This window comes from Phyllobates terribilis, unplaced genomic scaffold (assembly GCF_046119375.1).
Source record: "Phyllobates terribilis strain yellow unplaced genomic scaffold, ASM4611937v1 Scaffold_8__6_contigs__length_399053987, whole genome shotgun sequence".
Lineage (NCBI taxonomy): Eukaryota > Metazoa > Chordata > Amphibia > Anura > Dendrobatidae > Phyllobates > Phyllobates terribilis.
This window is the reverse complement of record NW_027362768.1, coordinates 359,378,500-359,392,601: the sequence shown is the minus strand read 5'-3', so window position 1 is coordinate 359,392,601 and position 14,102 is coordinate 359,378,500. Positions and strand designations below refer to the sequence as shown.

General features: G+C 42.9%; 1 protein-coding gene across 1 annotated transcript in view; it reads left to right on the top strand.

The window, feature by feature from the left end:
* Positions 1-7,035: 7,035 nt before the first annotated feature.
* Positions 7,036-14,102, top strand: part of MDFIC2 (MyoD family inhibitor domain containing 2) — a 66,665-nt gene continuing 59,598 nt past the window's right edge. The window contains exons 1-2 of the mRNA XM_073645299.1: positions 7,036-7,147; positions 7,337-7,412. Coding sequence (XP_073501400.1) covers positions 7,337-7,412 — 76 coding nt within the window. The 5' untranslated portion in view covers positions 7,036-7,147. The remainder of the gene's footprint in view (positions 7,148-7,336; positions 7,413-14,102) is intronic.

Genomic DNA, 14,102 nt, shown 5'->3' with positions numbered 1-14,102 from the left:
AGAAGTATTCCGGAGAGCGTAGTCACCCTGTGAGGATTCTAGGTGGGCAGTAGTCTCATTGGGCTGGAGGACTATTGCGCTACCCACACACATTACCCATCGGGGCTGCTCCGGGATATTGGGAAGTGAAGCTTCAGCAGGAGCCTCCGGGTTAGGATCATCGAAGACCATTAGAAAGGCCACCAGGAAGGCCATTATGTCCAGGACGATAGGATCCTGTGTTTCCCATAGGAGGTTGATCCATTCCAAGGCATCACCCACTAGGTTAGACATAATGAATGCCACCTTAACCCGATCGGTGGGAAAACATAGAGGGTAGAACTTGAAGTGTAGCATGCATTGCTCCACAAATGCACGACTTTGTCTTGGATCCCCATAGTAACGTGGCGGATCCGCAGGAACGAGAGCAGATAGATCCATCTGGACGGGTGCGTAATTAGCCAGGAACTCAGCTAGAGAAAAAAAAAAATTATTTATTTATTTTTAATGCATGTATTCGCTGGAAAACGTCTCAGAGAGCGAAGGCCGTGGGGCTCAACGGGAACCATGGCCTGAGCATGCTGTAAAGCACACGCCCAGGCTGAGCGGCGTGTGCGTGTGATTCCACTGGACCGTGCCGGAGAGTGAATGCCTGGAGGGGCGTAACTAGGTATTCACCCGATCCGACCAGGGTCGCACGACGGCATACGACGCCAGTGCACCCAGGAGGAACCGAGCAGAGGGACCAGATGCTACTCCAGGACAGACCCCGGACACGGCTGTTGACCCACACAGGGGAATACAGGAACAGACTGGTTAGGCTGGCACACAGACTGGTGGGAATAGGCAGGCACGACTGGTATGCGGGCAGGCGGGTATGCAGGCAGGGGGGTACAGGCAAGCACGGCTAGAGTGCAGACAGGAAGGCACTAGCAGGTAGGAACACAGGCGGGATAGGACCCAGTACACACTGGGACTCTGGAACAGAACCACAGATGTGGCAGACAAACACAGCAGAGTGAGGCCGCCCAGAGAGGTGAGCGAGAGCAGGGCAGGACGAGGCCGCCTGGAGCGGTGAGTAAGAGCAGAGCAGGACAAGACCGCCTGGAGCGGTGAGCAAGAGCAGAGCAGGACGAGGCCGCCTTGAGCGGTGAGCAAGAGCAGAGCAGGACGAGACCGCCTGGAGCGGTGAGCAAGAGCAGAGCAGGACGAGACCGCCTGGAGCGGTGAGCAAGAGCAGATCAGGACGAGACCGCCTGGAGCGGTGAGCAAGAGCAGAGCAGGACGAGACCGCCTGGAGCGGTGAGCAAGAGCAGAGCAGGACGAGACCGCCAGGAGCGGTGAGCAAGAGCAGAGCAGGACGAGACCGCCTGGAGCGGTGAGCAAGAGCAGAGCAGGACGAGACTGAGCAGGGGGAACAGGGCTCTGTTCACACGGAACAGACAGGAAGGGAAAGGCAGAGCCAGATACCCACAAGGTACTTGCAGTGAAGTAGCGAGTGGACCACAAACACACAAACGGGAGTACAGAGACAACAAGCAGGAGTTAGGTACGAGTTCAGACTCTGCAGAAAAAAGGAAAGGAACGGACATAGAGGCAAAACAGGTAAAGGATAGGAGAGAGTTCAGACTGGAACTGAGTGTACCGAAGAGACCGACACTGCAGCGGGATACAGGAGCGGGTCTGGGAATACGGCCCCCAGAGAGGCGGGACGAACAGGCAAGGAGCGTGTTCAGACAGGACAGACAAGATACAGGAGCGGGTCTAGGTAATCGGCCCCTAGAAGGCGGGAGGAACAGGCTAGGAGCGAGTTCAGACAGGACAGACAAGATACAGGAGCGGGTCAAGGTAATCGGCCCCTAGATGGCGGGAGGAACAGGCTAGGAGCGAGTTCAGACAGGACAGACAAGATACAGGAGCGGGTCTAGGTAATCGGCCCCTAGAAGGCGGGAGGAACAGGCTAGGAGAGTGTTCAGACAGGACAGACAAGATACAGGAGCAGGTCTAGGTAATCGGCCCCTAGAAGGCGGGAGGAACAGGCTAGGAGCGTGTTCAGACAGGTCTGGAAATACAGCCTCCAGGATAGGCAGACAAGAGAACACAGAACGGGACCTGGCACCTTCAGAGTGCAAGCACACACTGAATGAAACACAATGCTCAGGCAGGGATTGATTGGAGCAGCTGGGTTATATACCAGGTGACAGACAGCAATAGGCTGAGGACGCACAAGGGGTGTGACCCACAGCAGGTACAAAAAGCAGGAAGTGATCGGGCGCCGCCCCTAAGCAGCAGAAACAGACACAAACAGACAGCATGGAGGGAAGCCAGAGAGACATTCTGGACTGGAGATCAAGTGCGCTCTCTTGCACAGTGGGAGATGGACCACCATGCAAGGGCGCCGCCAGGTATGCTACATTAGCTTTCTCATGGCTAGGAGGAAATGGTCTTTTACTTGTCCACATCTGAGGGACCGAGGGCTGGCTGTTGGGCTTAGACGGGGTTGAGAAGGGTGTCCCCGGCAAACTGCCAGTCTGTGAGGAAGATGCAGGCGGACATGTTAGGTTGCCTTGATCCAAAGGTGGTGCTATCGATGTTGGACAGCGCTGAACACCAGCTGGTGTTTCCACCTCCAAAGAAAATAATGACCTGCCAATCACGCTGGCTGTTGCGGGTAAATAGGTGGCATGTCTGCGTCCCAAAACAGGTGTGACTGCTCTCCCCCCAGTCACAGAGGATGGAGAGGCCGCGGATGCACAAGATGTGGCAGACGGTGGATGGCCCGGCCGGCTAGGCCGCATTGTAGCACAGTGAGCTTCCCACTGCAACTTATGCTTCATATCCATGTGACGGTTCATGCATGAAGTACTCAAACTATGTATTTTTTGGCCTCTACTTAGCTTTTGCTGACAAATGTTACAGATAACACGAGTTGGGTCATCTTTATCGAACTGAAAAAATGCCCAGGCTATGCAAGGCTTAGCACCCATGCGACCTGAAGAGCCACAACGACTTGTGGTCAGAGGCAGAGTTGTGTTTGAGGATGCAGTTGTTGACGTGCTTCCAGTACTACGTCTCTGTCCAGGAAGGCGCAACCTGACCTCGTCGTCACTAGCATCCTCCTCTACCTCCTCTGCTGACCTCATCTCTTGGCTGACTGTGGGTTGACTGTAAGTGGGATCTCCAACCTCGTCATCATCACCATGTGTGTTATCACACCCATCGTCCTCAGAGCCAACCTCTTCCTGCTCTGACAATAATCTAAAGTTGTCGCTCCAATCAGGTATTTGAGTCTCATCATCGTCTTCCTCATTGTCTCCACCAACAGGAGTTACAGTTTGGGAACGAGGTTCTACATTATGGTCAGAACCTTCTGCGTCTGGTCCTGGATCCGACTCATAAAGATTCTGGGCATCAGGGCAGATCATTTCCTCGTCTGGATTCACAGAAGCTCTGGAGCCGACCTCTGATTCCCAGGCTATAGAATGAGTAAACAGCTCTGCAGACTCAACCATCTGTTCTACCCCATACTCAGACGAGCAGCTGGAGACTTGGGAGATGTGAGGAAGCAAGTGCGATTGGGGTGACACCTCTGAGGACTGGAGTATTTGTGATGTTGAAGTTGAGGTGGAGGAGAGCCCACTTAAAGGAGCACTTGATATCCGTTGAAGCACCTGCTGTTTTTGTACCTCATCTGGAATTTGTAGCGATTGGCGTGGCCGTAAGAAAGGGATCTTATCACATTGTCCGCTAAAAGAAGTAGACATCTTAGTTTGGCTGGAAGATGGTCTTTCTTCTGCAGATGTTACTGTTGCTTTAACACCTACCCCACGGACACAACCTTTTTTTCCCTTCCCAACACGCCTATTCTACTTTCCACCAGCAGCAGGCCTTTTTCCACTCATTTTGGATGGGAACCAAGCAAAGCTGAGTGGCCAAACTGTGGTATTAGCCCAAAAGTATTGGCTGGGTTAGATGCAGATAACAATTATTTTGAATTTGCAACCTGCTGGAGGTTAGAATAGATGGACAAATAGAACAAGTCCCACACACTGCTACAAGCCGAAATATTTTTTCAGAGCTAGATGCAGAAAAAAATTATATTGAATTTGCAACCTGATGGAGGTCAGTATAGATGGACTAATAGAACAAGTCCCACACACTGCTAGAAGCCGAAATAGTTTTTCAGAGCTAGATGCAGAAAAAAATTATATTGAATTTGCAACCTGATGAAGGTTAGTATAGATGGACTAATAGAACAAGTCCCACACACTGCTAGAAGCCGAAATAGTTTTTCAGAGCTAGATGCAGAAAAAAATTATATTGAATTTGCAACCTGATGGAGGTTAGTATAGATGGACTAATAGAACAAGTCCCACACACTGCTAGAAGCCGAAATAGTTTTTCAGAGCTAGATGCAGAAAAAAATTATATTGAATTTGCAACCTGATGGAGGTCAGTATAGATGGACGAATAGAACAAGTCCCACACACTGCTACAAGCCGAAATAGTTTTTCAGAGCTAGATGCAGAAAAAAATTATATTGAATTTGCAACCTGATGGAGGTTAGTATAGATGGACTAATAGAACAAGTCCCACACACTGCTACAAGCCGAAATAGCTTTTCAGAGCTAGATGCAGATAAAAATTATATTGAATTTGCAACCTGATGGAGGTTAGTATAGATGGACTAATAGAACAAGTCCCACACACTGCTAGAAGCCAAAATATTTTTTCAGAGCTAGATGCAGAAAAAAATTATATTGAATTTGCAACCTGATGGAGGTCAGTATAGATGGACTAATAGAACAAGTCCCACACACTGCTAGAAGCCAAAATATTTTTTCAGAGCTAGACGCAGAAAAAAATTATATTGAATTTGCAACCTGATGGAGGTTAGTATAGGTGGACTAATAGAATGATGCTATGCCCAAAAGGTTTTACTACACTAGGTGCAGTAAAAAAAATTGTATTCTATACACAGGTGGTGTAGCAACACAGATAGGCTTCTCCACTGACTAACACACACTGCAAGAGGACAAAAAGGATTTGCTTTGCTAGATTTAGCCAAATGCTGTGAAAAAAACTTGCACAGCACTAAAACAGACCTGCCTGGCAAAAAGTGATAGGAACTGATGTAACCTAGCCCTGAAAAGGACTGCAATTACAATTACTCTTTACTCCCAACCTATCTATTTAAGATCACAGACCTGCCTGATAAAAGTGATAGGAACTGATGTAACCTAGCCCTGAAAAGGACTGTAATTACAATTAGTCTTTACTCCCAACCTATCTATTTAAGAGCACAGACCTGCCTGATAAAAGTCGTAGGAAATGATGTAACCTAGTCCTTAAAAGGACTGCAATCACAACTATTCCCTACTCCCAAGCTATCTGTAGATTTGTGCGAAAATTGGCTTGAAATTAACAAGGTATAGCGCACACAGCAACAGCGGTGCCGTCTAACACGCAGCTGCAGCAGTGAGAAAATGGTGGCGACGGGGAAAATGGCTGGGTCTTATAGGGCAAGGACATGTGACATACACTGCCAATGACACATGCCCTTGCTTGTGTGAAAAAAAGCAGTTCGCTCCGTGTGTGCGCTGCTGATAGGCTGACAGATTGCACCTCCCCACTGTAAATGCGGGAAAGAGAAAAAAAAATGGAGATCTTCATTATTCCTGCAGAGATCCATCCCTTGCCCCTCCCCCCACCCCGCTGTACACTCAAACTGCGTATTAACATTAATTTTCAGCATTACTGAGAAAAAATCCAGTTATGATTTTGGTGCACGAACAGTTATCGAACATAACCTCGAACAGCCGAATTTTTTTCAAATCGCTCGTGTTCGCCGAACGGCTCGAACACCGCCCAAAACAGCTTGAATTTGAGATTTGCGAACAGTTCGAGTCGAACACCGCTCATCTCTAGAAATGAGTTATTAGTAGTCGAACTTCAGACACGCGCTACACACAATGAGTGCTACATGAGACCCAAGGCTAAAGATGATCTGGGGCGCTTTTCGATAAATTATTTGTGCTTGCCCCCAAAGCTAAAAATTACCAGCCAGCAAAGGATTACAAAAGTTAAAAAATTACTCTGAACTCTATTCAAAAATTTGTTGTTGGTAAACCGAAGTGTTTAGTTTTTCCCATGAAACATTAATAATGATCTGGTGGTACCTTGAAGGAGCATGATGCTTAGAAGACTGTCCGGTATGAACCCCGAACTTTTAAGTTTGAGTTTGCTCATCTCTAGTCTCATGGTATCATTAGTAGAGTTGATGCAAATTGATCCTCATGCACGGGGGTGCATCTGCCACATCAGTAATCTGAATGGGATCCATGAAAACCATGTCTTTCCTGATCACATATGTGGCTCTTCTTTCAATTAGCCAACCTGGTGCGCTGTCATTGTTGCAGTGTGACGTTTCTTCAAGCCGGCTAATCCAAGAAGAGCCGCAGATGCCCCCAAAGCTAAAAATTACCAGCTAGCCAAAGATTACAAAAGTTAAAAAATTACTCTGAACTCTATTCAAAAATTTGTTGTTGGTAGTATTCCCAAGTGTTTAGTTTTTCATATGAAACATTAATAATGGTCTGGTGGTACCTTGAAGGAGCATGATGCTTAGAAAACTGTCCGGTATGAACCCCGAACTTTTAAGTTCTCAGGGCTCCCATCCAATGGAGGTAGATTACTGACGTGGTTAATGGACTGGGTCATACGAATGAGTGACATCATTTCTCTTCTAGTATAAGTGATGACATCATCATACTCCCCATTAACTGTAAAAATAACATTATACAATGTGGACAGAGGCTAAAGTGGGTGATTTCTCCGGACTATATAAATAATAGATAAGAAATAATTTATGTATTTCACGTGTATTTATCATTAGGATTTTTCCAGGTAATCCCGGCATTGCTGAGATGGTTAATAATATTGTGCCGTATTGTGTTTTTCTGCTTAGGAAGCTTCGCGAGTGCTGAGTTGATTTTAAATATCTCATCAAATGTTGTCTGCAAAATCCCCTCGGTAGTAACTTAGATGATCCCTGGCATTAAGACAATTCTGGCACTGTGAAGTGAGTGCATTCCTGATCAATTCACTGCCGTCAGTATGAGAGAGCCTGGACAACAGCACACAACAAGCAAATCCGCTCAGAGAGCAGGTTAAGTCCGGTCCATTCTTCTCATTTTCGAAAAAAAAGAATATAGAATTTTTAATTTTTTTTTGCAAAGTCATAATATCTCTAAATTCTCGATGGTGACATTTCATCCTATTCTAGCATCTCGGCCGGGATTTAGATTTCTTTGTTAAGTCTTTAAGGCATACTTTTCGAATTCTTCTTTTTCTTCAGATGTCAGAAGACAAGACCAAAAAAAGTATAGAAATTTTCCAAAATGAGCAGGAAACCATCGCTTGGCTGGCAGGAGGTAGGTTAAGTTTTTCTCTATTTCTACACAATATTTTACGTAAGACTAGATCATGGACTGTTTAACTCTCGCAATGAATCCATATTGTGTAAGTCGAAAAAAGATACTGGTTAATTGAAAAATAGGCCAACTAGAGTGGGAAATGTTTAAACTGAAAATCAAAAAATTTGGAATTTTTTCTAAATATTTGATATTCTCATTCTTTTGTGAAAGCTGATGTTATAACATCCATATTTGCTAATTGATAAGTTTATATCTTTCTATGGATTTGCTGGTATCGACTACTGATGCATATTGAGCAGCTTGATGCTCAGTGGATAGTTGCTGCTCTGTTTCTAGGTATATGACAAGGCTGGGTGGATTTGGAGCAACCGTTAACACATGGTATAATTGTCTAAGACCCCAATTTTGAAAAATCATTATTCTTTCAATCATCTATTCTTTGGTGCATCTTATCACCCAATGTATGTAGATAAAAGTTTAAAAGTTCAATTGACAAAAATTAGTCAAAAAGTAAATCAATTAATATACAAATGTGAGCACAATGGAGTTGAGTTTTCTATTTGAGACAATGTCTCATCATTTTATATTATCTTAAGATTATAATAAAACCTAAAAGAGTTAAAAGTAACTCAAGTTGACAAAGTTATAGAAACAAGAAATCTTCATTCGTGGTATAAGCCCACCATCATTCTCTAGATCAATGTTCCCCAACTCCAGTCTTGAAAAGCCACCAACTGATCGTGTTTTGTTTCAAAAAATTCCATCACCTGTTCAATAATAAGGAAATCCTGAAAACATGATCTGTTGGTGGTTCTTGAGGACTGGAGTTGAGGAACACTGCTCTAGAATGAAGCAGCTAAAGCACCCAGGGGAATTAGTAGTAATTTCAGCTTCTGATGGCTTTTCCAGGCATTTTTCTTGAGAGCAATATGACGGTCTGAAAAAATTAAATGGTAGCCAAATTTAGGTCTCTTTAGTAAAGCTGGAGAAGGAGCTGGGAGCCATATGCTTCATTCTAGTGCATGGCAGGAGCTTCAGGGCCTGGGCCCCTAAGATGGCAACTTCTGATGTTTCTCGACATCATGTGAAAAACTTTCTCAAACTGGAAGAACACTTTTTTAATTCCAGCCTTAAAGTGAAGCAGAGCATGGTGGCTCAATGGGTAACACTATTGACTTGCAGCATTGAGGTCCAGGGTTTAAGTTCAACTTTATGTAAAGTTTGTATGTTCACTGCACTTTAGCGGGTTTCCTCTTGTGTTCATATTGTTCACCCCACCATCCAAAGTGATAGATTCGTTCACTTTCTCTTTGAACCTTTTGTCAAAAAGATTTCCCAAAGGTTAAAACTTTTGCTACTATATAGATTCAGTCATCCATATAGTAAAAAATCCTACCGCATGCCATCTTTTCTATTAGGCAGCAAACAAAGACTTGGCACTCAGAAGAATATAACTTTATATATTTAATCGCAGTCCAAAAAACAAGTACAACATTTTCAGTCCACAGGATGGTGGATGCCGCGTTTGACGCCCCATACAGTGTTATTTCAACAAACTGGACCCTCTTCCTCCTATGGGAGACTGTGTCCTTCCTTCCTCTGCTTAAACTTCTATCCTAAGCAGTTGGTATACTGATGAAGGTCCTGTGGACCGAAACGTTTGTACCTATTTTTTCTGTTTTTTGGACTGCGATTAAATATATAAAATTATATTCTTCTGAGTGCCAAGTTTTTGTTTGCTGTTGAATGGTTTTGGACCCTAGTTGCGCACCATGTCCCAGTTGTGCTATGATATTTTTAGGGTCTCAGTTTACATCCTTATAATTTGTGTGTTTCTTTTTTTTTCATTCCTCTCTACCAAGTACCATTGTTTTTGCCAATAAGTTGGACCTTAAGATGATTCCGCATTATTGGCTTGGCCAAAAATGTCCATAGTTTAGCCCATATTCGTTCAGATCTTCACTTATATTGCAGCAAAAGTAACGAGATCATGGCATCACCCAATGACTTCCGTTCCTTTATACCCGCTCTTCTGGATATCAACCCATTAAAGAGACTCATTATAAATTGAATACATTGTGTGGGTTTTGTACTTTTAAAGGTTGTTAGAGCATACTAGGATTTGTTGTTCGCAACAGCTGGAGACCATTCCCCTAGTGTTTGACTCCGTGAACTAAATTGTCTCTATTAATGGTGGGACTGTCATTGGTGATCCAGTAGGTTATATTAGTCCTGTTTTCCCAGTTGTTTGTAAAATCCCTGGTGATCCAATTGGTTGTACAAGTTTTGGTGATTCAGTAGGGTATAAGTCCCCTGGTGATCTAGTAATTTCTAAAATCACCATTAATTCATAAAGTCTTAAAATCCATGATGGAAATGGAGACTAAAATCACTAGTGTCTGAGCCTATAGGTTATACAATGACTGGTGATCCTTTAAGTCAAAAAACACCCTGTTGGTCAAGTGGTTAATTTAATGCTTGGTTAAATGGTTTATACAACCAGTCGGTTACAACATCATTGGTGAATCAGTGAGTTATAACCTCCCTGTTGATCATTTATTTCCAAAAATTTCTGGTGCCTCAATAAATATCACAATTCTTGGTGATCCAGTGTAGCCATTTAATCCCAGGTGGTCATATAGTTTGCAAAATCCTCAAATGATCAAATAGTTTTTAGAATCCTTGATGGCTCATTTACTAATTCTTACTTAGTGGCTTAGAGACTCTATTGTGAACTAATGCTTTTAGACAGTTGTCTCAAACTAGTGACGTAACACCCATAGCGATAGACCACACTGTGGGGCCAAGAGTCATGGAAACCCAGTGCCAAGTGGCTCTGCCCTCCACTCTCATCGTTGTTACAATTTTAATGGTATCTGGATCACCAAGATGTAGATACTATTGTATAGAATGGTGCAGCAGAGACCATCGCGCTTACTCCTCTGTGCCTCAGTCCACACGCAGAACAGAGCAGAGTGGGGGTAAAGGGCAAGCAGAGTAGTATTATTTTTTAATGTCAGTATTTGTAGGGGGGTTGTTTGGACCCTAAAACTGTGTGTGGGAAACATCATGCTTTGGGGGGACCTATGGGAGACTTTATACTGTGTGGAGATCATCATACTGTGTAGGGGCCATCATATGGAGTAAGGGTGCTACCGGGGCAAAATACTGTCTGTGGGGCTAGGGGGGCATCATACTGTGTCAAGGCCATCATATTGTGAGGCCAAGATACTATGTGTGGGCAAACTATGGGGACATCATACTATTTAGGTGCATCATATTGTGTGGAGGGTTGAGGGAACCATCATACTGTGTGGAGGAGTGTGGGGGCAACCATACTGTGTGTAGGATACTCTGGTGGTCACCATACAGTGTGGGGGCTGTAGAGGCATCATACTGTGTGGATGCTAACATATTGTGTGGGCCATCATGCTGAGTGGGGGGCCTTTGGGGCCATCATCCTGAGTGGGGTCCATAATACTGTGCGTGGTGCACATCATTCTGTGTGTGGGGGAACTATGGGGACATCATATTTTGTGGGAGGTACTTTAGAGGCATCATGCTTAGGTGGGTATTATACTGTGTTGGGACAAGGTGGTGATATCATACTATGTTGTGGACACAGTGGTGGCATCATTCTGGGTGAGGGGTACTATGAGGGCATCATACTGTGTTGAAGCACTGTGGCAGCATCATACTTTGCACAGGGGTACTGTGGGGGTTAATTGTGTGGGAGATTTCACTGTAGAGATATTGCAGTGCAGGGGGGGCATTTTATTCTATGGGGGCCATGAAAAGGGTATTGTGGTGGGTGCGAACACAAAGGGGCTTCAATGGGAGTATAATTACTGTGCAATTGCTGCAATACTTCCGTTTTGTTTTCAAAAGTTGAGAGGTATGAGCTCGGCTACTCCGCCAAATATTTTTTTGGGTGTGTTCAGAGAGGGTGGCTCAGTTAGGGCTTTTGATATGGGGCCCCTTGATTGCTATGTATGCCCCTTTCCCAGATGCTGACTTTTCTGAGTTAGGCTGCCCCACACATCCGACATTCATAGTCTGAATACGGATCACGATGACCCAAACTCAACAGCTTTATAGGTATATATGAGGCTGTTGTATTTTGAGTTACAAGATCTGCGGTCAGTCCAGACATGGTGATCCATATTCTGACCATGAATGTTGAATGTGTAAAGAAAGTTCTCAGATGCCATCTGTGTTTCACTTGAGTGGTCTGGTTTTTACCATTTAAAGAGTATGAACAGCTTGGAATTTTGGGAGAATGTTTTTGCCTGCGAGATAAACAGATGCAACACTGAAGGTAAAATTTTACACATCGACCAAAAATGGATGAAAATTGGATCCAAGTCACTGAAAAAATTCTGAAAAAAAACAACCTATCATGTTTGTTCTCTGTTGCTAAAAAAGTGGATGTCTGAATGAGGCCTTGACTTTTTTCTGATCGCAGTGTGGTGCTTTTATCTCCATTCGTATTAACGAAGACTATACTGTCCTACTTCCATTTCATCATTAATCAAGTACTACTGCAGGCTTAGCGGGGGCGCTTACTTGTATACGTTTTGGCATGATTACATTTAGTTTACAGATTTTGATGAAATTGTCAAACAAATTCCAAAAGTATTTTTGAAAATCCAAACTTTTCAAAAAATAAATAATAGAATGTGAAACCTTAACTTGAAGAGGGCCTGTCATCTGGTTAAAAAGTTTCACATTTTTGTTCTTATTTTATCCCCACGGAGTCTTCCAGATTTTTTTTTTTAATCTTCCACATAGCTCCAGAAATATGGGCCTTTTAATTTAATGCAAATTTTTTATGGGTAATAATGCCAAACAGTTTAAAGACACGCCCGTGAGGATCCTGTGAGCACCGCGCCCTTGATTAAGACCATAAACATTAGCACTAAATGAAAGGAACTGTATTTCTAGCGCTATATGGTGGATTTAAAGAAGAAAAAATACTTAGGGGAGCAACGGGAATAAAATAAGAGCAAAATCTGTCCATTTTTTACCAAAATCTGTCCAGTTTTTGCTTTTATTTTATCTCCACTGTTTCCATTTCTTTTTTCTTAAATCTGCCACACATCTCCAGAAATATGGGAATTTTAGTTTAGTGCTAATTATTAGAGTCTTTACTAATGGGGCATTGCTCAACGTGTTATAATGCGGAGCAGCCTAAAGACACGCCCACGAGGATCCTGTGAGCCACGCCTCTTGGTAAAGCCAATAAAAATTAGCAATAAATAAAAAAGGACCTATATCTGAAGCCATAAAAGGGATTTAAAGAAGAAAAAATGTGGAATACTGAGGGTAACAGTGAGAATAAAATAAGAACAAAAACTGTCCAATTTTTACCAAAATCTGTCCAGTGTTTGTTCTTTTTCACCACCATTGCTTCCATTTTTTTTTCTTAAATCAGCTATACATCTTCAGAAATATGTGAATTTTAATTTATTGCTCTTATGGTTCTTAGTAATGGGGCGTTGCTCAAAGTGTTATAATGCGGAGCAGCCTAAAGACAAGCCCACGAGGATCCTGTGAGTCACGCCTCTTGGTAAAGCCGATAAAAATTAGCAATAAATAAAAAAGGACCTATATCTTCAGCCATAAAAGGGATTTAAAGAAGAAAAAATGTGGAATACTGAGGGTAACAGTGAGAATAAAATAAGAGCAAAAACTGTCCAATTTTTACCAAAATCTGTCCAGTGTTTGTTCTTTTTCACCACCATTGCTTCCATTTTTTTTTCTTAAATCAGCTATACATCTTCAGAAATATGTGAATTTTAATTTATTGCTCTTATGGTTCTTAGTAATGGGGCGTTGCTCAAAGTGTTATAATGCGGAGCAGCCTAAAGACAAGCCCACGAGGATCCTGTGAGTCACGCCTCTTGGTAAAGCCGATAAAAATTAGCAATAAATAAAAAAGGACCTATATCTTCAGCCATAAAAGGGATTTAAAGAAGAAAAAATGTGGAATACTGAGGGTAACAGTGAGAATAAAATAAGAGCAAAAACTGTCCAATTTTTACCAAAATCTGTCCAGTGTTTGTTCTTTTTTCACCACCACTGCTTCCATTTTTTTTTTCTTAAATCTGCCACACATCTTCAGAAATATGTGAATTTTAATTTATTGCTCTTATGGTTTTTAGTAATGGGGCGTTGCTCAAAGGGTTACAATGCAGAGGAGCCTAAAGACACGCCCATGAGGATCCTGCCTCTTGGTAAAGCCCATAAAAATTAGCAATAAGTAAAAAAGGACCTATATCTTCAGCCATAAAACGGATTTAAAGAGGAAAAAATGCGGAATACTCAGGGAAACAGTGAGAAAAAAATAAGGGCAAAAACTGTTCAATTTTTACCTGGTGACAGGTCTTCTTTAAATGGTCTCAGACTCACATTTTATTGGCACCTGTATGATTTTTTTTTTTTTTGCAGTCAAGCATAAATTTTTGTTCTATGTAAATGCTTCCGTTGATAATATTTCAGAGCCGCTTAGATTTCTCTATTGCTCTCACAGAATAGAGACATTTTCCTGACCTGTAAATAAAGCTCATATATAGTTGCATAATGCTTATATTGTTTATGTACAATGGGAAATTTATTAGTGTATACTCAGCATGTCTCTTTCCCGGTGATAAATATTTTACAACTGCGTTCTAAAAGGAATGTATA